Source organism: Boleophthalmus pectinirostris, unplaced genomic scaffold (genome assembly GCF_026225935.1).
Source record: "Boleophthalmus pectinirostris isolate CB_2022bp ecotype Guang Dong unplaced genomic scaffold, ASM2622593v1 HiC_scaffold_3, whole genome shotgun sequence".
Taxonomy (NCBI): Eukaryota; Metazoa; Chordata; class Actinopteri; order Gobiiformes; family Gobiidae; genus Boleophthalmus; species Boleophthalmus pectinirostris.
Window position 1 is genome coordinate 43,710,466 of NW_026571299.1, and position 26,001 is coordinate 43,736,466.

A 26,001-nucleotide genomic window follows, 5' to 3' on the forward strand; every position below is an offset into this window, starting at 1 on the left:
AGTCGTGAGAATGATGCACTACATATATCAACAAAAAACATGTCACAAACCAGGGATTATATCAAAGAAAAATCAGGACCTAGATCTCCATGATTTATCTAATTGCGATTTTTATGGCAAGCTTTGCAATTGTGATTTGATTTGTAATAAATAGTTTAATAATAGAATTGTGTTCAGGCTGCCAATTTTTAAAATGAACCTGAGAGAAGCAAAATGGCCACAAGAATCCTAAGCATTTCAAGAGTTTGCAGTGGTCCAAATTAGAGGGTTAGCATATTTTCACATAAGATAAGAGATTTTAGGGATTTTGTTATTTGCACGTGAAATTATGTCAACTAATAAACTGGCAAATTGTGACCATTCAAACTGTGATTTCAGTTAGATTGCTATTAATTCTGGTAGGCCTAAACCTGCCAGAAAACCTATGTGCAATGATTACTACTAGTACAACTGCTACCACTGCTACTTCTTCAATCACTAAAGTATTTATCTATCCATCTACACATCTATCTTTAAAACTTTCACCTGCACTACCATGGCTACCACTATTATTACTTACTGTAATGGTGCCATAAAATACAATTTATTCTCTCCAAAAATAGAAAACTGTAAAACATTATTTAAAAACTATTTACCAATTTTCTCGCTCTTACTCATCCCTGATTAATATACTACATATGCTGCTAAGACAACTATTTGAATGACAGAAATTACAGTGACGTCAAATACATCATGAAGAATACTGTGTTCATTACGAAGAGGCTTAACCCATTCCCATGTTTATTCTAGTAGCACCTTGCAACATCGAAAATGTCACACCCACAGCTAAATAAAGAAGGGGTGTGTCCATGAAATACAAGAAGTGCTTGCATGACAGAGATCCAGTGAGTCTTACTTCAATCTGGACAAATTAATTCTATTGTGAAAATAATTAGCTCAGAAGATACTTGACCCATGACTTGTAATTGGCGATACTGATGATACAAAATTGCAGGAGTAATCTGGGAACTAGGGTTGAATCAGGAAAGAACTTTTTGCAAATTGAGTTCCAGGTGACCTAAATAAGTCCAAAGCTTTAAAATCCCTCATTTATTTAAAAAACTTTGACTCAGCGGACCAAAAACATACAAAATTGTAGTACATTCATTAGTGCAATATTTTAATTAGTTTTCAGATGAGGTTTTGCCTGAGGATATTTAAATGAATGGCTGTGGGTCCAAGCTAAGTTAGCGTGGCTGCTTTTAGTTTCTACTAGGACTATAAATGGAACTAAACTCAAATTGCTCAAAGGGAAAGGTGAGGAAGTGTGACGTTGCCCAGTCTTTAGGCTGTTCATGACATAACTTATATCATGCTTTAGGAATGCACCAGTACCGATCTTGGTATCAGATATCGGTCTTGATCCAGGACATTTGGCCGGATTGTATATTGGCCCCATGATATAGATTCAGCTGATATCCTGTTTGGTATTATATTACTATTTACAGGCTAGAGTAGGTCTAGAACTTCTTATAATGTTTGAATTCATACAAAGCTGTCACACATCACTGGAAAAATAATAGCTACATAACACAATTGAATGCATTTTGTAATAACTTAACTTGTGTTTTTTGAGGGGAAAAAGGACATTCTCCACCACTACACAGGTATCTTTTAATATCAAGTACTGGCAGATATGTAAAGCCAAAATATCAATATTGGTATCGTACTGGAGCTGAAAAAGCTGGATTGTTGCATCACTAATCATGCTGTAAACTACTTAGATACATATTCTAAAACACGTTTGTGTGTAGAGACTTACCTTTGACAGCACTGAATGTGTTGAGGTACTCTGGTGTGAGCAGAGGCGCAGGCAGCTCGCGGATAAACTTCTTTAGGAGTGCTGCGGCGTCATTTGCACTCACTTCATCCCAATTGAACTGTCCCAAGTAGAAAGTAGTCTCCAAACTCTGCTGCAAGCTCTGAAGATAACACACACATATTTTTGTTGGTTAATATTACATTAATACAATCAATTCAATCATTGTGTGTCCTTAGGCAAGACACTTCACCCACTTTGCCTAGTATGAAAGTGGTGTGTGTGTGAGTGATGGTGGTGGTCGGAGGGACTGATGGCGCCGATTGGCATGGCAGCTGTGCTTCTGTCAGTGTGCCCCAGAGCAGCTGTGGCTACAATAGTAGTTTACCATAACCAGGTATAGAGTGAATGAATAATGTTGAATAATGCTCTGTGAAGCGTCTTTGGGGACAAAAAACGTCTGTGAAAAGCAATATAGAAATAAAGACTTACTAACTTACTTATTATTGTTTCTTATTATTTTTATGCAAAATTGACTCTTGTGAGCTTTATGTTAAAATGTTATTTCTTAAAAAAAAAAACATATCTGGACCCTCCATTATTAGTCTGTCTACATCTCAAAAGCTCAAAATGGTCTGTTCCACTTTGTGATGTCATGAAGCAGTAGTTTTCCAGTTTACAGCTACCTCGCATTGGTTTAGTCGTTTAGATTGGCAATGCCAGGGCTGAAATTATCCAAATGGTTTTAGTAAAGCTGTATGGAGTTATAAAAACACAGTGGAGCACTTCCTGTATAATTACATGACATCACAAAGTGGTTTTCCGTTGGAGAGATGTACACAACCTAAATATGCAAGGTTTGTGTGTTTAACATGTGTGAATGAAACAAAACAACTCTGGGTATGTTTTTGAGGAGGAAACTACATTATAACATGATAAAAAACAGCCTAATGTAGGACCTTTAATTCAGTGTTTGTTTATGTTTTCAAATTGAGAAGTTGCTGTATAATTATTGCACCAAATACAATACAAAAATCAATTACCATTTATTCCATTCATCTGCAGTGCAACCCCAGTATCCCACCCTATATCAGACAGAGATGAAGGGTGCCCTCTCCTGGTAACTTTATGTAACTGACTCTATGTTTCAGACTGGGATTAAATACATTATGAAAAGGTTTTTTAGTGGCAACAGAAGCTCCAATAAACACATTACTGACTTGTTACATGAAGCTATACTCTCTAAATACCAACTGTAATTAAACTAGAGAAGCATAGTAGTATTTTTTTCAACATCTTTGTGGCATTTCACTGAATCAATACTGTATAGACGCTCCCTCAGTCTGAACATTTTTCATTATTGTGACATATCGAACAGCAAACACCAAAGTAATCTAAGTTACATTGGCTTGTATTGGATTGTAAAAATGTATGTCCTGGTGTTGTACCTTTATTCTGGATTGAGAGCCAGGGACCCGCAGAATTCCCTCTGAATCTAAGCCCTTTTTCTCCAGAAATGACAGCAGCTGCAGAGAAGAGAGAGAGAGAGGCAAAGGGCCATTATCAGACAGTGTGGTGGTGTGGGAAGATAACGATCTCATGATCACCTCTACTGGTAACTCAATGTAACTGCTGCTACAATAGGGTGTGGCACAAAATGGCACAAACACTAGACTGCAATACAAGCCCGGGTTCAGCTGAAATTCTTAAAATTATCTTGACTAAATTTGCTTGTGTTGCAAGTGTTACAGTAATGTATTGATCTGAACTCGACTTAAGTTGAAATTATTATAAAAATATATAATTTTGTGTACTAATTAGGGTAATGTTGAGTAGGGAATACTGGAATTTAATGTGACAATGTATTTGACAGAAACACAATGAATTACAAATAAACAGCACAAAAAGTCATGTAATTATGATTCACTCGAAGTAAATCTCAAAAGATTATATTTGTTGCTGTGTTTACCTCTATATATCATATAATATAACAAAATTTTTAATACCAAAATGATCAAATAATAAGCCCTTTGGACATGTTAGAGGAGGTGAATGACTTACTGCCTGCATAAACAGAGGAATGGAGGTTTGTGGTTTCGTTTTCTGGTCGTTCTCGATCAGCGTTGCCAAAGGAACTCCAAAAAGCGTGCTCTCTGTAAAATAAGCTATTATCAGTTGGTAATATATCTTAGTGAAGTTGCATAACAATAATATTTTAAGCACTGTCTAACACTGTTAAACAATTATAATCTTTACAGTCAGTTAAAGGTGTATTGTGTAACTTTTCTGGTGGAGGATCCGTCAAATGCTTTTCTCCATGGAGATGCTTTGTCAGAAATGTTTCACAATATGGCTTTAACAAATTTTCCTTGTGGAATGAAGTCTATTATATTTTATATTTCTATTATCACAGAGACCAAACCAGGCCAAGTTACTGGTCAGATCTCTGGAGAGGCAATCCCGCTCATGGTCAAAATGCCTGTTTTTCTAGGTATTTTTAAACTATAAAATTAAAACATTTAATAAATGTAAGGTAGAGCTGTTTAATGTCATAATGTGGAACATTCTAAGCAGAGCACTGACATATCCATAGAAACAAGCAGGTGACAAACCCCAAACCAAAAAGTTACATAGAGCACCTTTAAGTGCTGCGTAACACTGTTTAACCATTCAAATCTTTACAGTCAGTTAACCTGCAACCAGCACATACCTGGGAGTTTTCTCTTTCCACTTTTGTTCCTCTTGACCTCCAGCTCAAGGAGGTCACTAAGTGCTGTCATGTCGATGAGAGCCAACTGTCTCACTTTCTTCATGTCAGCCTGAGACAGGTCCTGGATCCGGGTCACTCCCAAACGGCACTTGGGGCATACCACTCTCTGAAATGGAGGAAAAACACATATGGTTTCAATCAGAGAACACATAGCAGGATAATGCTGAAGCAGAGATCATTATATTCATAGCTGCATAAACAATGTGCTTAGTGTCTGGCCTCAATTAGGGAAATAATCTCATAAAACTATCCCTTTGTTTGGGGTTTATTCATTCATCCCATGTTAATACTGTTATCTAACCAGCGGCAAATGGCTGAAAAGTAATTTTATATATAATTCCACTTCAGATTGACCCAATTCCCAAACAAAAAATTGGCTCTAAATTTAGATACTACTGCGTCATAATCCATTTCAACAGACACTTAAAAATAGTACAAAGAATTTTGCCATTTAAGATTATAATACTTTCTGTATCATATTTGGCTACTTAACCATTTATTTTATTGCTGTAAGTTAATTAACAGAAAGAGCATGTACATATATCAACGCAAAAGAAATAAGTAGCTAAGCATTATGTTGGCATTAATTGATGTAATTATGTTTATAAAGCAACACTAAGTAACATTCTGTAGATGGCACGTCACCTATATGATACCAAGGAAATAGAAAGCTAAAACCATTGTTTGGAACATTCTCCCAGGAGATAAATGAGTTTTATGCTATACTGTGGAATATTACAGCCAAAGGAACAACATTTCTATGGAAAGAAGCAGGAAGCGGCTCTCCTCCTGGCCAAATAAGTCAGGTTTGTGGAGATGCAAGCCCGCTCAGAGTAAAGACAGATGCTTTTCTTTGTTCTTCAGTACGATAATAATACCCAGCCTTTTTTGCCAAAATAGTTGCATGGTATAGCTTTAATTATTCAGATCTCTATACAGTGTTTTCTATTTCTATCTTTTGAGAGTCAGATGTCCTGGTGCTTACTGGAAGGGTCCCGTCCTCTTTGCGGCGCTGGTAGGTGGTCTGGGGGAGCTTGGCCTGTTTGATGAGGATGACAGCTTGTTCACAGTAGGCCACATCGGTGATAAAAATCTCATCTTTGGGAGCCCCGCGCTGATCTAAAGTCACAGCTACAAAAATAACACAACAAGGAACTTTAAATTCTCTGTGGTGGGTCTTGGGGAACTGCACAAGACCAAAATAAAATCAACAATTAGTAAGAAAAAGGAAATATAAGTTCTTCCTTTTTTATCTAATGAGGGAAAAGCCAGGGGAAAACGTTAAAATTCTAGAGAAGCTGCAAAACAAGATCAACATTCTTCACCCATGTTGTGCAATTTTAGAAACATTGAATGCAAAAATGTATTTCTGCTGAGGAGATACAAGCAGTACTGGGAAGAATACTTTGATAATGTATTTAGTTAGAGAATACTGAATATCCAAATTGAAAGGTATACTGTAACTTATTCTGATACATGGGCCAGTCAGAGTATTATATTCTGAATACTTAGAATACTTTCACCAAGAGCTGCATTTAAATTATAATGTAAAGATGCAACAGGATTAAAAGCAGCTTCATATTTTTTCACCATTTGTTATGCATTTTCTCTCACTAACAGGTGAAGGAAAAACCATACATCCACACGCTATAAGAGCTGTGTTTTCAATTTCAATTTTTTTTATCATTGATTATGTGCAGCTTGAAGCCTAAATTAAGAGATCAAATAGTGCCGCTTATTTCTTAGATTTTAGAAAAGTAATAGTATTCTGAATACCACCATATGAAAAAGTAACTGTACCAGAACACAGTTACTCAAAATAAGTATTCTGAATATGTATTCTTGGTACATGTATTCACTTACTTTCTCATCCTGGGTACAAATGATAAGTGAAATAAAAACTGGCAGTACTTAAGTGCTCAAACAGTGTAGGTATGTTATGATGGACATCTGATATGATCTTTTAGTCGTTAATGGAAATGTGTGAAAGATAAACATCACATTCAGAGCTGCCAATTCATATGGCTTTCTTAGAGACATCCAGTTAGGTTTCTGTCTATCAGTCAGTTCTTATCTTTATTATCAGCTTTATCTCATTTTATTAGCTTATAAACTATGCTACACAATAATAATAACCTGAACTGTATGTATTTATTTATGTATTTATCTTTTTAAAACAAGGACAGTGCACAGAAAGCAATTTCAGAGAGAAAAGTGCCAGATTTAGCTACAAGTTACTTTCCATCTGCTATTTACGGTAAAGCATCTCTAACAACAACATTTCATCAGTAACAGTGTCTCCTTAAAATAACTACACAATCCAAATAATCATTAAACATTTTAAACACTCCAAATTCTTTAAGATTAATTCCCATAAATACAACATTTCAAATTCATCATTCTAACAATACTCCAATTCAACTTTCAGCATGTGTATTTGGATGTCATCAGACCAAATCAATACATGTCTCCCTGGTAAATGTAGTACAATGTGGTTTATCCAGGATTAACCACTTACACTACAGATGACAAGCTGTGGCCTGATCTTCTTCCTCTGATTTATTTTCTAGCATATGTGAGTGGAGAGCAGACAGACTTTTACCTGCGAGAGGAGATTTGTTGACAGATGCCATGTCGTCAGTGCGTTTGGAATCAGGGCGAAGAGTCTGAAAAAAGAATATAATCAAGTATCAGTCTTGTATAGGAAAAAACTTACAACTTATAAACATCATCAATACCTTTACAAGTATGGATAAGGACAATGATGAAGTATTCTTGTTAAATACCCTAGTAGCCCCAATATCCGAGTGAAATTGAGGCAAACACTTTATATTAAGTTCAATTTCAGCATCAGCAAATCATCTTTTTCTATTACTGTCCAGCATTTAAGTTTGTTTGGCTAGTTGTTTCTTGTAAAAAACATTTATCTGGGCCTAGAATGGCACTGAGATTAGCCTTCAAGAACATGAAAGTAATAAAGAACACTGAATCTGGGTTAGGGTTAGATTAGACAAGAACTACCAGGACAAGAGTAGGACCAAATCAAGCCTACATCAAGACTAAACCAGAATGAAACCAGGACTATTATAAACACATCCAAAAACTGTGACTCTTAGTGCTAATGGGAAAAGCAGCACAGTGCAGTCTTTTGTTCCTCTGCAGGTGGGTACATGTGTTTTCACAAAATTTCAGATAAAGATCAGATGAGCCGTGACCACTTTGGTAAATAAAAGAGCCCGCAGTCTGGCCTTTACAGGTGATTTGCTTTGATTGTGACAGCAGCCCTTTGTGAAGAGTAGGTCATTCACTGCTCCCTGAGAGACACCAGGGATGGTCCATTTGAATAATGCTTTAAATACAGACCTGAAAGAGGAAGTCACAGGCTGAAAAGATAACACTAAACATTTACCAGGAAATTCTAATAAAACCACATGCATCTGTGGCTATATTGAATGGCTAAATAACATGTAGTTAGTAGTATGCTATATGTTTTACAATACTTGCCCAGCACAGTGTTTTTCAAACTGTGGTACCTGTACCACTAGTGACACATTGCATCTGGAGGTACACGGGACCCTCTGCAGTTTGAGTATTTGTTTGATGTAGATGTAAATATATTAATGTTTTTGTTGTTCATTTTGCTTATGATCATTTAGAACTACTTAATCCATTTTACAGCACATTTAGAGCTAGAATATTATCTTAGGCAGTACTTGGTGTGAAAAGTACTAGTACTTTTTGAGACATGTGGTACTAAAGATGTTTTGGCCTGTAACTTTTTTTGACAGGAAATCAAACAGCATCAAAAAAGGAAGACAATTTGGGAAACAAAGCATGTATACTGTGACCACAACATAACTCATGAGACCCCATTTCAGTCTTCTGCAGATGATTTAAAACTACCAACCTGCTGTAAACATCAAACCAGGATTCCTTAAAGGTCAAAACCTAGCAGAGGCTTAAGTGTTTTATGGTCCTCACCTGGGACATGGGGGAGTGGAAGATATCGCGGACGTCTCTGGGCGGGGGCTTGTTCCTCTTGCGCAGGGACAGAGTGTAGGACTCAATCCGGCGCTGTACGGCCTCGGCTTGTGTACGCGTCAGGGTGGACAGCAGCGCCGCCTTGTCCACCTCCTCAAAGTCCTCGCCGTCTTCACTGATCAGAGTTGACAGGCCCGCGTCAGCCAACCACTGCTCCTCTTGTTCACCTTCTGACCACAACAAAGCACCAGAAAAACTAAATGAATGTGACCACACTTGAACTTACATTACACTGTAAAAGACGCTATAATAATAATGCAGAAAGAACTTTGAGAAAAATATGTTGTGATCATTGTGAATATGAAAAATATGGCATAACACTGTAAAGGGTCTTGGATGTAACGATGTGTATTGCAGTGAGTCATATCAGTGTGTTTGAATCATATAAATAATAAATAAAATCTTTTATGACTGGAAATGACTTTAAAATCAACATTAGAGCGCTACCATCTTTTACGGAATGTGTAAATATTTAAGCAGTTATGTTGTGGCTTCTCCATGTGCCAATTACTTTACAAAATTAGTACTTGTACAAGACTCACCACAAGCAAAAGGAATGGTGGGTTATGTAATATCAATAAGTGATTTAAGGTCAGACTGTAAGGTTGAGTCCCCTGGTCTCTGACAGATGAAAGTGAGGCGACATTTCCATGAGCTAAATAAAGATGAGAGACTCCCAGAGGTTCAAAAAAATAAATAAAAGGTTTGGGGAACACACACCAGACCTGTTTATAATGCCATCAAAGTCATTGTAAAAAAGACAGATTAGCACAGAATAGTAAAAAAAAATGTAAATGAATGAAAAAAAAAAAGTGCTATGAATGGATTTCTGGATGGAAACCTACTACCCTATCACAAGTGTTTTATGATGTTGTCATGGAGATGAGCGGTACTTTGCAGCACGAGGGGAACCCTGTGTTGCTAGGGCAAATACACCTCATGAAGTAGCCCATCTGAAGCTATTGTGCAGCGTGCAGTGTATAAATTTTTGTGTGTAATACAAGCACATTTTGGTATAATTTCAAACTCTTTGTAAAATCCATGATTGTGGTTCACTGACCGTCAGACTGTTTGGAGTCTCTTCTGGTGCAGTCGATGTCTGCTTCAGCGCTGCCCTGTCTGATCGTCTCCACCTCAGTCCAGAAGGCGTCCAAGCAGAGTTTATCGGGGCGTTGGTCCAGGAGATCTTCGGATGATGAGGAAGAGGCAGTGCTGTGGAGAGTGTCCTGGGTCTGCTCAGCGGCTGCCTGGTCCGGAGGGCTCGGCCATGGCTCCACGCTCATCTCGGTGGGGCTGGGATCTCTGGTGCAGACATACACACATGGGAAGAAAGAATTACACGCGTGCATGCAAACAAATGCGACCGGGACAGGCGTGGAGACGGCAGCCAAGGTGATGGAGAGGAGGAGAGGGGACGCGCGGAGAGGGAGACACAAAAGGATGGGAGGAGGAGGCCCGGCGGAGAGCACACACAAAGGGGGGCTATTGTTCTAATGCAATGTGCTCTGGAGGTGCGGTTCTCAGCATCTCCACTAGATGCCACTGTAACTGGGGTTTCCTTATGGTCACACCCCTCTTTTATTGATTCAAGCATAAAAAACAAGCTCAAAACAATAGAGGGTGAAGGCATGAGATCCATGATGCTTTTAGTGGTGAAGAACAAACCTTTTTCAAACAATGAAATATGTAAGTTCTTTTACTCAAATGCAATGAACCATAATAGCATCATGATTTACAGTAGGCTAATGAAATAACAAAAGTCAAAAGAAATCACCATTATTTCCTGCCATACAATATTTATTTAGGATCACTGGTTTAATCAGGCATTAGTTAAACTGAGATTTACAAAGCATCATCTAAAATGGTAGGAGCCATTATGTTATTAATCTACATAACTTAAATAGCAAGCATAAATAGGTCGTGTTTTGATTGTAAGCACTAATGAGATTTAACCTTCTCAAAATGATACCTTTTTTATTAATTAATGATACCAATACTAATAGTTTATGAATAAAGAAGTTATCTGCTAAGTAAATCTTCAGTTTGCACAATTTGTAATCAATTATACACAATGAACAGGCTGGAACTAGTGTTGTGACCAGATCATTTTTCCAGTGGAATTTAATAAAAACATACACAACAATTCGCAAGGCAGTTTCTTTAAAATTGACATTACTTATAACTTTCTAGTTCTGATATAAATCAAAATCATTCTAAAACTAATCAAGTTCTATTTATGTAAATGAATCCGTTTCTTTTGACAACCCAAGCACGGACCATAAAGCGACATCACAAGAGAAAAACTATTTGACTTCTTTTTCCGTCAAACTAAGCCAAACAGCCTGACCAGACTGGGCCTGCTTTCCCTATGTAAATGAGCACAGGACAGTGGATAGCCTTTTTCTACACTGGGATACTCTGCTGCTCTGGTTCTGTCCTTGTGTCCAGGGGCAGTAGTGTCACTCGATAAGGCACAGACAGGAAGTGGTCAGCTGACTCACCCACTCGGTTTGCTGCTCAGTGACATTCCTCCAGTCAGCAAATCTCAAAAGGACATACTATACTCACATTTGGTGTGACACATGCAGATAGCTATGAATATGAGTCCACTAATAAATCTTTAACATATTTGAGAGTTGAGGCAAGAGAAAGGTTCAAGTCAAAGCAATTTAGTAGGCTATGTAATGTGTGGCTGAACAAGGGCAAGAATGACTATTTCTCTGCCACTCGATACAATATTAAATAAATAAATTAAACATTATACTGTGGGCCAGCACTGGCTCTAGTGTGCACTGTTCTTGTGTTCTTAGGCAAGATATCCACTTTGCACAGTATGAATGTGGAAGCTCACTTCAGTCATTTTATCCCAGTGCAGCTGTGGCACTTGTGTTGTCTTGTTAATATAAATCAAAAGCGATATTATAATATAATGGTACAGAATGAGAAATGTTATAGATCTGTATTTGTCATTTAACAAAACAAACAAACAAACAACAGGAAATTTATCTCTCTTCAACAGACCTGCTTTGTAATGTACCTGACTGCTGTTTTTTCCAAACAGATGAAGTTGACTATCATACTTATTATCAAAACAGAATGTAAACTGGTATTGCTTTGTTTAAATCAGTTTTTAGTACCATGCATTGCCATAACTTGCTTATGAACATTACACAGACAGAATATCACAGAAATCACAAACGCATAGTCTCTATTGTCTGGTATAGATGAAGTTTTCCAAAAGGCCCCACATAAACATGAGTATTAAATATTTTAACCTAATCAGAAATATAGCATATGTGCATTATTAAAAGTGAATTTATGTACATTATAAATAATGCATTACGCCAGGTATATATGCAAGTATAACTAAAAGTATTCTAGAAAAACAGCAATTTTTTACATTTTTGTTGGATGCTTTTTGCCTCTCCTTCATGGATGTGTTCAGTAAAATGACATTTCAATTTCTTGAATACATTTTTCCCTACGGTTTTGATGGGATAAGAGGACTGTTGTGGACAAAGAGCTCTTACCACAGCAGGCCCAGATATTTATAGCCCACTGCCACTCACAACTGCCACTTTTCAACACCACCAAACTACAACAACACTGCCAGTCTCAAGTCTGTATTGAAAGATTATGAAAATAATGTAACTGAAAAACAATTATATTTCCAATACAGCATTTTGTTCACATCAGATACATTATCTTTATCCATCATACTGTTTTTTGCCACATTAGATTTGTATTGCATTGCTCATGTGCCTTATCTTGATCTCAAAAACAGACTTTTCGTTACATTTACATTCAGCTTTAAAGCATGTAGTATTCACAAACTGTACTGAAACTGATCTATCTGATTAAAACTATTCTCTATGAAAACCAGTGCATTCTCTGCCGTACCTGCTCTTCTTCTTCTTGAGAGATGTAGGCTTGAGTCTGCGGATGTTGGAGTGGCTCCCCGGACGCAGTCTTAAGCGGTTCAACCTGCCTCTTTGGAAGGGCATGGTGGTCACCATTACCTCTTCTCTGCCTCCCATATCCACAGTAAAAAACAACAAAATCTCAGACAAAAGTTAAATCTATTACGTTTCCTTGGAGCTCAAATCTCATGTGAAGCTGGATTCTGTGTATTAGCTGCAGTTCTTTGGGGTGGTGCGTAGAGACTGAAAGCTGGTCTGGTATGCAAAGGGAGTGACGACTCTCATTCACAGCATGAGGCACTGACACCTGGCCTCGCCCACAAGCTCTTGACACAGACACACCTCACCTGCGCACGTCAATTACAGTCTTGCTCTGTGCACTGGAATGTAAAGTGCCATTTGTATATACAGTAAATATGACTAAAAACGTGTAAATAAAACAATAAGTGTGACTGTTCACATCAAGAGTTGAGAGCAGTGAGGCTGTGGCACATTTTTAGCATTTTTAGCAGTTTTTCTGGTGGTGGTTACAGTATAGTGGTAGCTATAGCAGTACAAATACTGACCTATTTCTTGCCAAATTACACAACACAATTTATTAAAACCATAATTAACTTTCATTTTTGTGGCAAAACGTATTAGGTCTTGAACTATTATGAAAAAATATTATGAAAAACTATTATGAAAAAAGAAAAATAAAGAAAAGAAAGAAATAATTCCATTCAATTACAAAAAAAAGTTTTTTTTGTCACCATCTTCTACAGATTATCAATAAAAATATGGCAGCATGGATATTATCAAGGAGGAATAGAATAATATTATGACTGCAGTAAAATATATTTGGCTTATGAAAACAATGCTATGCACAGAGCAAAGTGCAAACCATTAATGACTTTAAAATGACATGAATCTGTTTAAATACTGTTTAAATTAATTCATAATAAATAAATAAATAAATTTGTTTTGATTACATAAGTATGCTTATGTATGCAAAAACGTACAAGTCAATGCACTTGAAAATTAATTAAATCGTAATAATAATCAGCGTAATCATTTCAAAACCATATGTGCATATCTTAAAAATGAGTTAATCAGTTTGACAGTGATATATCTGCGGTTTTGACAATAACAAACCTTATGACAGCAGCCAGAAGACGACAGCTGTCCTACCTGTCTGTCCTCATACTGGAGCTCTGGGTAGAGGATGTGAGCTACTGTCATACAGCTGTGGGCCACAACAGCCAGAAAAAAGAAGAGGGGAGGATAAAGAGAGAAAGAGAGAGAAATAGAGAGAGGGGGAGAGAGGGAGAGCAGAACATCCCGTGTTTCTCTATTGCAACTCGTCAATCAATTTTATAATCTCATTCCACACCCCCTCTATGGAGTCATCCTATGCCTTCAAACAAACAGATAGTAGCTGACACAAGATTGGACATTCACTTTTTTAATGCTATGTTTTTTTTTTTTATAAAGACAAATAAAAATGTCTTTCAGTATTAACTTTCTGAGCATTAGTAACACAGACATTTAATCAGTGCAATTTAACTTGAAAATAGTCAAATTGCTTCCTCCAACTCAACTCATGAACTCAAGAGCCCGTGCTTTTACTGACAAGATTGAGTGTAGGCCTCTTGATTTTAAAAGTCCCATATCATTAATGATTAGAAAACACAGAAACACAGTTCTCAGTCTTGATTAAAATATGATTATTTGCACATCGCTAAGCCTATTAATTAGCAAACAATGGTGCTCATGAAAGGAAAGCACAGTCTGCAACGTTTCTGGGATTTGACAAATAATGCAGAAGTTTCAAAAAGCAATATTATGTTTTAGCAGCTATTCTGTTAGAAATGATAAAAGTGAAATGTTGTAAATGTTATAAATAAGCATGTAAAATCAAAGGAATATGGCAAATCATCATTTTGCTAAAGAACTATAGCAACAAGCACTATAGCAACATTCCAGCAAACAACTAATCTGGACTGTTTTGGTTAAAGAAATCCTGATGCTGGATATGACGCAAAATGTAAAACCCAAGGCTCCACCCCCCCGACTGTGATTGGTCAGGAACAATGTTAAGGAAGGAATGAATCTCCGCTGAGCAATTTCAAACACAAACTTCCCTCAGCATAGAAAATAAATGAAAACAAAGAAAGGCAAAAAAGTGAAGTTTGTCTAAACCACTGACAAGCTCAAATCAAATGCATCAATTCAACTGTATTATGCGGTGACGTTTTCTGCAGTGCAATCTCATTTATATTAAGAGGAAGAATGGTTATGAGGAACAAATATACATGAACTAAAAAACGAATCACCACTAGATACGAAAGAGGAAAGATGTTGATCACAGTTTCCATGGCTTAGCTGTTTCACTACAACAAACAATAATTGTCATGAAGCTACAAATTCACCACTGTCTACTTTTGCTTCTGTTTGGGAGCTCAAAATGTCACACCATTGATATTGTTTCATTTTCAATGCCGTCCACACCAACAGGAAGCCTCCACTAGCTGAAAAGAATAGACTAAATGTCAATTCCTGTGTACAATAGTAGTCAACAATACATGCAATAACACAAGCTAACTCTGCCACGCACGACTCCAAATCACTAAATCCAGTTGAGATCGAGCTCACGTTAAAAGTTTAATCCACGCCAAGCCTCTTACAGCTCCTGGAGAGAGCACCCACCCGGCTGTGAAAGTTTCTTCACAAAGCCAGTAACTATTTTCAGCCACTCCGAGACATGCGGGCTGGTCTCTCAAAACAAAAAACGATCTTGCAACTGTGATTTCAAAGCTAAGCTAATCCTCCTCCATTACTACACCCACCAAATGTTGATAAATTGTCCGTGAAGGATGCTGTATTGAATGACATTAATAGTTACACCCAAGCACCGTCCAAAGAAAGCTAAAATAAACACGCATTAGCAAGAAAAAAAAAAATGAGCTAAATATATACACAAAAAGAACAAAAAACTACTGAACTAAAAACTAGGGTGCAATCTTCAAAACAGAGGTAGAAAAGAATACTGATATGCTTGTGCTTTTGTGGTTAATTTTGCAGCACATTCAAGTTTTGTGGGCTACTTGAATCCCAACTAAGACATTTACAGGAACATTTTAGGAGATGGAAAGCCAAAATACTGTCTCAACATCGTCAAATAATAGACATTCATTTTTGTCAGTATCCCCACCCCTACACAACTAATGAATGAAGAACAAAAAGGCCCATCACTAAAGTAGGACAAAACAAGGTCTAAATAAGGATTAAAGCAGGTTAACAGAAGCCATAACAAAATCAGATCCATTCCAATTTCTTCAGTTGTCCTTACCACATATTGCAGCAATCACAATTAGACAAACAACAAATCAATATTTAGTCCCTCTCTTCTTCTCTGAACAACATCTGCAGACTTGTTCCTACCTGGTCCTGGCTCGCCCCATGACCCGTCCCGAGAGCAGAAGCAGTGCGGCAGAGCTCCCTCTCCTCCAGGGCATTGTGCTGGAGGTCCTGCCTGACCCAGAGCGAGCTAGCCTGGAGGAAACCACAGCTGCTTCCCTCTCCTCCTCCTCCTCTGATCACAAACACATCAGCACAGAGCCGGACAGAGTGGCTGCTGCACTGTAAACGCGTCAATACGGTGCATCCTGGGGCAGGAAGAGAGAGGTCTGTCGGGGGCTGGGGTAGTGTTTCAGAAAGGGAAGAGCCAGTCTGAAGAAGGGAATGGGCACTGGACATAACATCTGCTGCTCTGGACAGCTGAGTGTGGCTTAAAGGAGTGACTCAAAGTATGTCTCATGTCCCACTGGTAAAAATGAATGTGTTAAAATAGCCTATCGACAATATGTAACTCTACTCAAGGACAGTCCAGTCATTATGCTCTCCGTGGAAGGACCTGTGTTGTTTCACATTTGTCAATGGACTTACTGTAACTGCTTGGTAAAAACACTCAACAAAACAGCAGTGCTGATCCGTGCAGAAAAAGCTGAAATGGTGGTTTAGGTTTTAGAATGTCCAAATCGTCACTGCTGATAACGCACACACATAATTATCAGCTGTGACTTCAAAGGGTAGAAAGTCCATGTCTAACATATGTTATTCCATGTCCATGTGAGGTATGATAAGAATTTACCCAGCTTAAAAACAAACTAAAATGCTCAGTTAAGTTAAAAGGAAATTACTTTACAGCGTAAGAGATCAACTATTGAAACTTTTTTGTAATACATTTAATGTATTTACAAAGCTGTAGTTACAAAACATATTTAGAATAGTTTTTTGTTTTTTTTACATTCTACTACTGTTTGCATTTAAAGGAAATAAATGTTATTTTCCGTCTCTGGTCTAGTAACGGCTGATATCAGGTACCAGCAAATACTTATAGCCAAAGTATCAACATTGGTATTGGAACTGAAAAGTTGGATTGGTGCATCTTAATTAAAGTGATAAAAACTTAAATACCCTTTTTTTTTTTTTAAGTGATAAAAATGACTCAGGGATGAGTTCATAGAGTACCTCTGGTAAATACACTCCTAAAGCTTGTTAGATGAAACATAAATTCCTTTTGTAGCAACAAAAGTTATGACCTAGAACTGCAACATATCTGATTTATTGTGTCGCCTTTCAGTCTGCCTGCCACAGCATCAAACACAAGCCAGAGACAAAACATAGAAGTATATTTATTATTAATGAATAAATAGAGGTTGCATGTGCAACAATACTTCATGTAGATTAAAGTTTGGCAGCTGAACCATGCACACAGCAATACAAGTTGTTACTGTTGTCTTATTTTCACTTATTTCTATTGTCAATTATGTCAAAATACCAACTTCTAATGGCTTTTGAAGCATTTGTTTTTGTAGAATGATTCCTGAAATTGATCATCTTTTAAGTCCAGTCTCTACACTGTATCTGTCCCATTGCAAAACAGGCCTTGGCAGAGGTTTACACTGAAACAAAGCCTTACATCTTCTATTCAAAGCTCACACTGCCCCTGATATGTCACTTTCTCTTCATGGTCTTATCATTCACTGACATTCCAGCCACAAAGGGAGTTGGTCTCCTTGAAAGGTTTTGAACTTTGACCCGTGGGCTGTTGGTCGTGCTCAGATCACAGTAGAGCCTGCAGGTAGGAGCAGGGAGAATGTGAGGGCATCTGGATCTGACCCGGCAGATGGCACGTGACAGCCAGCTCATCCCTGTGCCAATCTGCCACACACAGAACAGGCACTGCACCAAGCTGGAGGACACCCAAGGGAGAAAGAAGTCCAAAAGTGGATGTGAAGCTTATAAGAACAGGTTACTAAAATTTTATTTCAGCATTATTATGTGTTTACTATTATCATTTGTTTGGGCTTTTCTACACACCCAAACTACTATTATTTTCAAAGATTTTTCAAAAACAATTAATTTGCACAAAAGAAGAAGACACATTGTTTTTGTCTTGTTTACATCTTCAGTAAAGCTCATTGAAAAAGCAGTAATCAATCTAACCCAAGTGTAAATTTGACACAGATGTTGTCTGTTATATAGATGTTGTCCTGCTTAGAATAGTCCTTGGTTGGGGTGGAGGATTTTGGAGAAAAACAAATCTAAGTATGATTTTTCAGCCAAATATTACAGTTTCCATTAGATTTGCAATACATGTTTAAAAAGTAGGATTCAGAGTTAACTGTCTGTTCAATAAAATATATAATTGTGTAAATAATAGCCCTCTCAAATTGCAATTAGTTTTGATTGCAATACATTGTGCAGCTCTACTCCTTGGAATTTTTTTGTTCTACATGTAACAAACAAGTTGCTTTGAATTTAATTAGCGTTCTTTCCAAGCTGGACAAAAGTAGGACAAAAACAGCTTGTGAACTATAGTGCACTGTCATACAAGGAGTGCTCTGACAAAGCAGTACACAGCTACAGTGAAGGTAAGTGCTCATCATTAATATTACAATAATGTTGGGCAGACCCATCAGGCCGGTGCTGTTGGACTGGTTCTGAAGCACAGATGGGCACTGAGATGGAAAACCTCTCATTATCCACTCATAAACAAGGTCCATCGTTAGAGTACAAGGTCTCATTGAAAAATTAATGATCACATAAAAGCTCTAAAGGTCAAAATTACATTACATAACTGCAATTAGGGAGACAGCCAAAGGGAGATTCTTTTATCACAAGGGAACAAACCAACTGATACCTTATTAGGCTATCTGTAAACTATTATTAATCTTTCAATATCATGCCAGTTTAAAAAAAACAAAAAACACTTCTAATGAGTGATCATGTTTATTAAGCTTCCTCAATAAAGTATTTCAAAATTGCAATATAACTGTATATGTCTGTCAATATCAATTAAAGTGCCGTCAATAAACTCGGGGAAACTTTGTCAGTCACTGGGTCTATAAGCCGCGGTCTCCTGTCTGACTCCCTCCTCCTCCTAGTGCCATATGGGGCAAAAGTGGATTACTCTCATCACAACACACAGTCACTACACTGGCAGGCATACACCCTGCATCTATCTCCATAACAAGGTCTCTGCAAATGTGAAAACCAGCCAACCAATATCTTAAATTCATGCACAGAGCAAGCGCAAGGGAGCATTCTTATGTTGAAGTGATGTCATAGAATTTTCTATCTTTAAAATAAACATATCTCAACAAACGTATAAAATAAAACTTACTTGCTGAGCCTTTAGCCTTTAGATGTGTAAATTAAACCAAATAAACTGCATTCAGCTGCATGTAGCATAATGATGCCTCGAAGTGTGCAGAAAAAAACCCACAGCAGCCATCTTTAAAACCATGGAAACCAGTAACGCTCTCCAAGTCAAACAAACTCTCAAACGCATCATACACCATGCGTGCAACGAATCATCTAACTTAGTCTAAAGATAAAGTGAGGCTGGTTTAGAACTGCAAAGTCATTCAAAGTTTCTCCAGAGTTATTTCATTTCATGCAGCTTGGTAAAACAAAGCGGTCCTCGGTTGTTCTTACCTGGGAGAGGACCGTCCACAGCCCCGGGGCGCGGAGGTTCGACGCGGCGCGGGAAAAGTCTGCCGCCATGAAGCCCATCCAAGCCCGGAGCAGAGCCAGTGTCAGTCGGCTTAAGAAGCGAAGGGACAGATGGTGGAGGAGAAGCGCGCCTGGTTTGTGGGAGACAGGAGACAGAGGATGAAAGCGACAGCACTGCGCGCCTCTGTGCACGTAATCCTCCTCACCTGGCCCACACGTCATTACGCAGACGCCACAACAACAAAGCCATATGGACACACAGAGAGCTGCCAGAAACATGATCCAAACACTCGTCTGGTTTGCGTCTGGCGAAGGCTGACAAAGCACACAGACACAAGGGTCCGGTCATGTGGTAACGGAGGGAAACAGGGGCAGATTTTTGACATTCAAATGTCTCTTATTCAGAAACTAGAGGGACTATTGAAATAAGTAAAGTATCATAATGTAAGAAAGAGTTAACACTCCAACAGGGTAAAGTTAAACCTGTGATATTCTTTCAAGTTGTTGACAAAAAATTTAAAAACTCATGTCGGTAACGGAGGGAATGAAATATGCAGCACTTTTTGGGCAATAAATCCAAACAGTGATAACTCTTGGTTCTCACTTCCATATCCTTAACAAACTGGTTTGAATATTTGCTTCATATAGTTTTCTACCATATGGTACAAGATTAGGTTGAAAAACCTCTTACTTTTGGACTAATGAGATTTTTTATTAAGAAAGGTCATGGTAACGGAGGGAAAAGTAACGGAGGGAAAATTGTTCAAGCAAGTAGAAGGTGCAGGATTTTACATCATGTGTCAACTTTTTTCTTCTGAATACTTTAATATTAGTTCAAAATGAAAGGAAACTATTTCTATAAAATATGTCAGTCCTTCCAAGCAAATTTTTATAATTTTAAATACTTTTTTTTTTTGAAAAATCATGTACCTTCATCAACAGTTCAAAGATGGAATAACACAAGATATGATGAAATACATCCATTTATTTACATGATTTGCAGGTCTTTGACATTTGAGAAATAATTTTTGTTCCATGTTTCATACATGATCTGTTTAAAATGTATGGAACTTTAGAACCAAAAATGGTACAGAAAAAAGGTCAACAGTTTCATAAACTAGAGTACATATGTATCTGTTCAATACATTTTTATATCAGATGCATTAACTTGAATTTTTGGCCTTGCTGTTTACTTCTGCTTGACCGGGCCCATGTATGATGAAATTACAAGGGTATTATCAAATTACAAGGATAATTTAAACCCATGAAGTTTATTTTACTTTACAGTTTAGCAGAGCTACTTTGATCCCATATCCTGCCTCTTTATGTTTCATAATGACCTGTTGCCAACAAAATATAATATCTTTTGAATGGTGAGAAGTCCTAAATATGTCTCATAGGCTATGTAGAATTCAGTTAGATGGATGATTAGATAGATAGATTTAAAAAAGAAAAAAGTGAAGTTATTTTAGCTAAAGCAATTGGTGTTTTTCAGACACTAAAATGTGATCATGTCATACTCCCAGACGGGGGTCAAGAGACAGTTTTCCCTATTGATTACATTGTATTTTGCCATAAAATATCCAAAAGATGGTCACAAAAGTTGAGCCTGATCATTTCTATTAGTGACTCGACCCAAGAACTCACTGTATTACAACAGAAATTTGCATTAAAACAATATATTAGCTGCCCCCATCTGTATTAAATAATTTTAACCTATAGATTATTGTGATGCCATCTGAAATCCGCCTATAGGCCCAAGTAGGCTATTAGTCATTTTTGGAAGGTGAAAATCTCCTCATTTTACTTTATAGTTACAAAAAATACTAGTATACGGGTCTGCATTAAATCATATAATCTAATACTAATTTCATTTTCTTGTAATACATTTTCCATTGGCTGCACTCTCCAAGAGGTTTCTCAGGTCAAATAGTATAATTGTTAAAATTATTCAACCACTTTGTAAAAGGAAGTACAACAATTCCAATATCTGTCAGTGAAAGCAATGTAATTACGCAGAAGCCTCTCAGCAGCCGCAGACCTCCTCAGGCCGACTGTCTGACGATGAGCTCGGCCATTTGACTTGGAAATGAAACCATTTGTCTAAAGCTGACACCAGGATAACCTCTGCAGGAATGAGGTCTTATCAGAAATATCTTTACCAGCAATGGAGAGCTTTCTGAGGAGTGAGAACTCCTAAAAGCAAAAGTCATCACCTTCTTTTAATGATATTTTTTCTTTGTTTTTTATGTGTAGTAGATTTGAATACAATGTTTGATAAAATACACTCTTAAACTTAATCATCATTAGAGGAAAGATAAAACAAACCCAGATATTTTAAATACTTTGAGTAGGCTTTTTTTTTTTTTATCATGTTCTAACAATGTTTTATAATTTTACGGTGGCCGACGTAATAATTACTCTCGTTGGCCCTCGCCTCTAACTTACGTTTGTTTATTATTATTTTTCCTTGCAAACGATCGCGATTTTGACCCCCTGAACATCGACGAAAAGTCCCCAAACCGGGGTCCAGATTGAGCGGTCCGGTGAAAAATTTGATAAAATGGGCATCGCGACAATGCCCAAAGCCCCCCCACTCAACAGCGCCCCCTTGAAAATGCACATTTTGAGATGAATGGGAGTCTGAGAGGCAAATTTTGTCGTACGGTCACGAAATTCGGAGCAGTGATAGAACTCAAGGAGTCAAGCGAAAAAGTCAATCATTGTGCACCCCTACGACGAACAGGAAGTCGGCCATATTGGATCAAACATTCGCCGCCGTTTTTGACTTGGGGGTCTACAAAAACATTCAAGTCCCCGGGGTTTGGTCCAAATGAGCTCAGATTTGACATGTCACATCTACAGACATGAACTCACAGAAGTTGCCAAATTTTTTTGGGGGAACCGCCCGTAGCACGCCGGCGAATAACGCCTTAATTTCCTGTTTTTTCGGTGACCTGTCACGGCCACAGGCATTGTCCTACAGAACTCAAATTCAAATCACAATTGCGTGATCCAGGCCTGAATGTGATGAAATATGAAATTTAATAAAAGTGAACTCTATAGCGCCCCCTAACATAGACGTGAAACGTCAACATTATCGGATTAGTACCAAATTCGGGACATAAATTCTATGTATGATTACAAGCAAAAAAGTCTACTGCGGACATGATGCATTTTCCACTATTGGCCAGCAGGGGCGCAAAGACTCCCCCCAAAAATAGTTAAAAAATTATTACACACACAGGCTTAGTCCGATCGTGCTGAAATTTGAATCACTAATGCCTGATCATGGCCTGAATATAATACACTATAAAACATATGAAAAATGAACTCTATAGCGCCCCCTACCATAGACATGAAATTTCAACATTATCGGATTTGTACCAAATTTGGGGATTAAATTCTATGTATGAATGCAAGCACAAAAGTCTACTACGGACATGATGCATTTTTCACGGTTTGCCAGTAGGGGTCGCAAAGAATCCCCCCAAAAATATTTTTAAAATGATTACAGGGACATGCTTAGTTCGATTGTGCTGAAATTTGAATCACTAATGCGGGATATTGGTCTGAATATAATAAACTATAAAACATATGAAAAGTGAACAGTATAGCGCCCCCTACCTTAGACATGAAATGTCAACATTATCGGACTTGGACCAAAGTCGGGGAATAAATTCTTTGCATGATTATAAGCAAAAATGTCTATTACAGTCATGGTGTATTTTTCACGGTTGGCCAGCAGGGGCACAGAGAATCCCCCCAAAAATATTGTAAAAATTATTATATGCACATGTTTTGTCCGATTGTGATGAAATTTCTATGTTATACACTGCATGACCCTTATTCCATTGATATGTCAAATACAGTTATCAGGGATACAGCGCCACCTATATGAATGCACACAATTTATTATTGTGTGACATTCATTTGTAAAACTTTGCCAGAACATTCACTGACGTACTCCTCATCATAAAAGTCAGTAAGACGTATGCCCTAGTTTTACACTTTTGCCTCTAGAATAATTTCACTTCTGAGAAATTTAAAGGCACACTATGTAACTTTTCTGGTAGAGGATGTGTTTTCATGCACTTAGTCTTAGTGTGACAGTGCTCTTGACCATTAAAGTCACGTGACCTGTGGCTTAGTGTCTACAGTTTGTCTCTAGAATCATTAACTTTATCCAATTTTAAAGGTACACTATGTCATTTTTCTGGTGGACGAGCTGTTGGCCTCGGGAGCTGTCGGGAAGAGAGAGCGGTGTGTTGGGCTGGTCGCGAGTCCCCAGCGTTCGCCCGGGGCGAGGGCCACCATCGCCGCGCGCGGCTTTAATAAATGTAATTATTATTCAGTTTGCAAAAGGAAACACGCAAACTCAGATATTTAAAATATTTTTATCACAGCTCATTGCCAGTATTTACGACATCAACTAAGCCGCATAAACCTACACATTTTTTATATTATCTTTATCAAACCTAAATTCCAACTGCCTGAGACTGATTGGCAAGAGCTACAGTATAATTAGGTGTTGACATACACACACACACAATCAGCTCTGGTATTTCTTCTAGCAATAAATCACTCATTCACTTCAACATTGTTTTATCATTGCAAACTCTGCTTAAAGTTGTCTCTCTTCCTCCCTCACCCAAGCTTTAGGTGGAAAGATCTCTCCTCCCGGACAGATAAATTCAGTCTAGTATCCTGTTTTTTGTTTTCTTTGGTCTTTGGTCTTTCTTGCAGACTGTCGGGGTCAGAACTGGCTCTTGGATCGCGTGGTGGACAGAGCCGGGACTGCCTTCCTGCTATTGTTGTATTTCTCACAGGGGGCACCATCAGCAGCTGGCCTACGATTGGGCCTCTCCAATTGTGGCTACTCTGGGTTTCCATGGAGACAGGGAGTATTCCTGCAGATGATTGCGTCGCCTGGTGAAAGACATCCACAGAGATGTGGAAATAGCAAATGCAATCCTGATGCAAAGTCAGAAATATTTGGTCAGATTCAAACCAGTGTTATTTAGTCTCTAGGAGTTGATGACGCAAAATAAACTTTCTCTATTAAATACATAGGCTTGATAACTTTTAGGGAAGTGAAAGTGGTTTAACTATTGTGTGCAATAATCATTAACTTCTTAGTCACTCTCAGTGGCTGTGAATTATATTTAGATTTTCAAATTGTGGATATGATTGTAAAGAAGATTTAGAAGATGTGACGACTGAGTTTAATTACACAGTAGTTCATTTAGGAGCATGCTCGTCTACTGAGTTGAAGGTTGGTGGTTCAAATCCCGCTCTTAATATAAACATCATTGTTAGAACAGTTGGAGCCACTGTCCCACAGGTTGGCAATGTGATTCCAGCTGCCACAGAATCCCAACGCCTCGGGCAAATGTTCTTGGGCAAGACACTTAACTCCCGTTTGCCCCGGTGTCAGTGTACACGTGTGTGTGTGTGTGTGAATGGTTCCCTGATGTACAGCACTTTTATTGTCATGAAGGTGGAAAAGTGCTATATAAAAATGTGACCATTCACATTACCATTTCATTTATTCATAAATGGTGGGGAAGAGCTGATTAAAAATGAAATGATCAAATAAGAGTCTAGTAATGTTTATACACTTTGTTATGATTTTATTTTTTTTTTCACATTTGTGCAGGACTGACATAATTACTAAAGGGACAGGCTTTCTCAAAAACAAAACAGAAACAAAGCATGTAAAATGGATGTTTTTGTGAATATCACCCAGTTGTATGTGATTCAAGAATCAAGGATTTAGTGCCATAGTCACAAGTAACAATAAAATTAAATTTAGACCATTACACAGAACTTCTTCTGACAATATCACTGGGGCAGACTAGTGGCTCCTGTGGCCACCAAACACACACACATCATGGCTACAATTACAAAGATGTATGCTAATTTTCCAGTTAGGCACTGGACAGCTCCTGTACTTTATGTGATTTAATTGTCTACCATGAAGGTTTGTCTTGTCATCTGGCTTCGAAAATAAATGTTTGTGTTGGTCCAAATTATGACTGGACGATGCCACCCAAATGCACAAAGTAAAGCTCAGGAAGTGATTTTTGCTTTGGGTATATTTTCAGGGCTTTGGAAACAGTAGCAATACAAGAAGGAACAGAGAGCGTGATTAAAGGCAAGTATTTCCAGGTCTTGTTTACACAGAATGAGAAGTATGCCTTTTGCAATATAGGCTTATCTTTTTTCCTCCTAAAGAAGTCCCATACCTGCTACCTTGTTTTCACACGTGAAAGACTTCAGTGTGAACAAATGTGTGACAGTGACAGTTGAGTGACTGAAATGTGATCTGCAGAATGTAAACTTAGTGGAAACTCACCTGCTCATTAGGAAGACTAACTAAACCCTTTATAAATATTTGTAACCTTACCCATTATAGTGTGACCTATTTAAGATTCAAAAGCCTCAATGTTATTTTAAAATGACTTTGA

At 37.8% G+C, this 26,001-nt stretch overlaps 1 protein-coding gene across 2 annotated transcripts in view; it reads right to left on the reverse strand.

Annotated features, from left to right (window-relative positions):
* LOC110154561 (rho GTPase-activating protein 40) overlaps positions 1-16,011 on the reverse strand; it is a 23,835-nt gene extending 7,824 nt beyond the window's left edge. The window contains exons 1-9 of one of the 2 annotated variants that reach the window (XM_020918559.2): positions 15,953-16,011; positions 9,670-9,911; positions 8,550-8,779; positions 7,171-7,234; positions 5,554-5,699; positions 4,509-4,674; positions 3,860-3,951; positions 3,247-3,324; positions 1,802-1,961 (exon numbers count right to left, since the gene is read on the reverse strand). In XM_020918559.2, the coding sequence (XP_020774218.2) occupies positions 1,802-1,961; positions 3,247-3,324; positions 3,860-3,951; positions 4,509-4,674; positions 5,554-5,699; positions 7,171-7,234; positions 8,550-8,779; positions 9,670-9,911; positions 15,953-15,972 (1,198 nt within the window). In that variant the 5' untranslated portion in view covers positions 15,973-16,011. Of the gene's footprint in view, positions 1-1,801; positions 1,962-3,246; positions 3,325-3,859; positions 3,952-4,508; positions 4,675-5,553; positions 5,700-7,170; positions 7,235-8,549; positions 8,780-9,669; positions 9,912-12,509; positions 12,742-15,952 lie in introns of those variants that run through there. The other variant, XM_020918558.2, reaches the window with a different exon arrangement.
* Between the last annotated feature and the right edge of the window lie 9,990 nt (positions 16,012-26,001).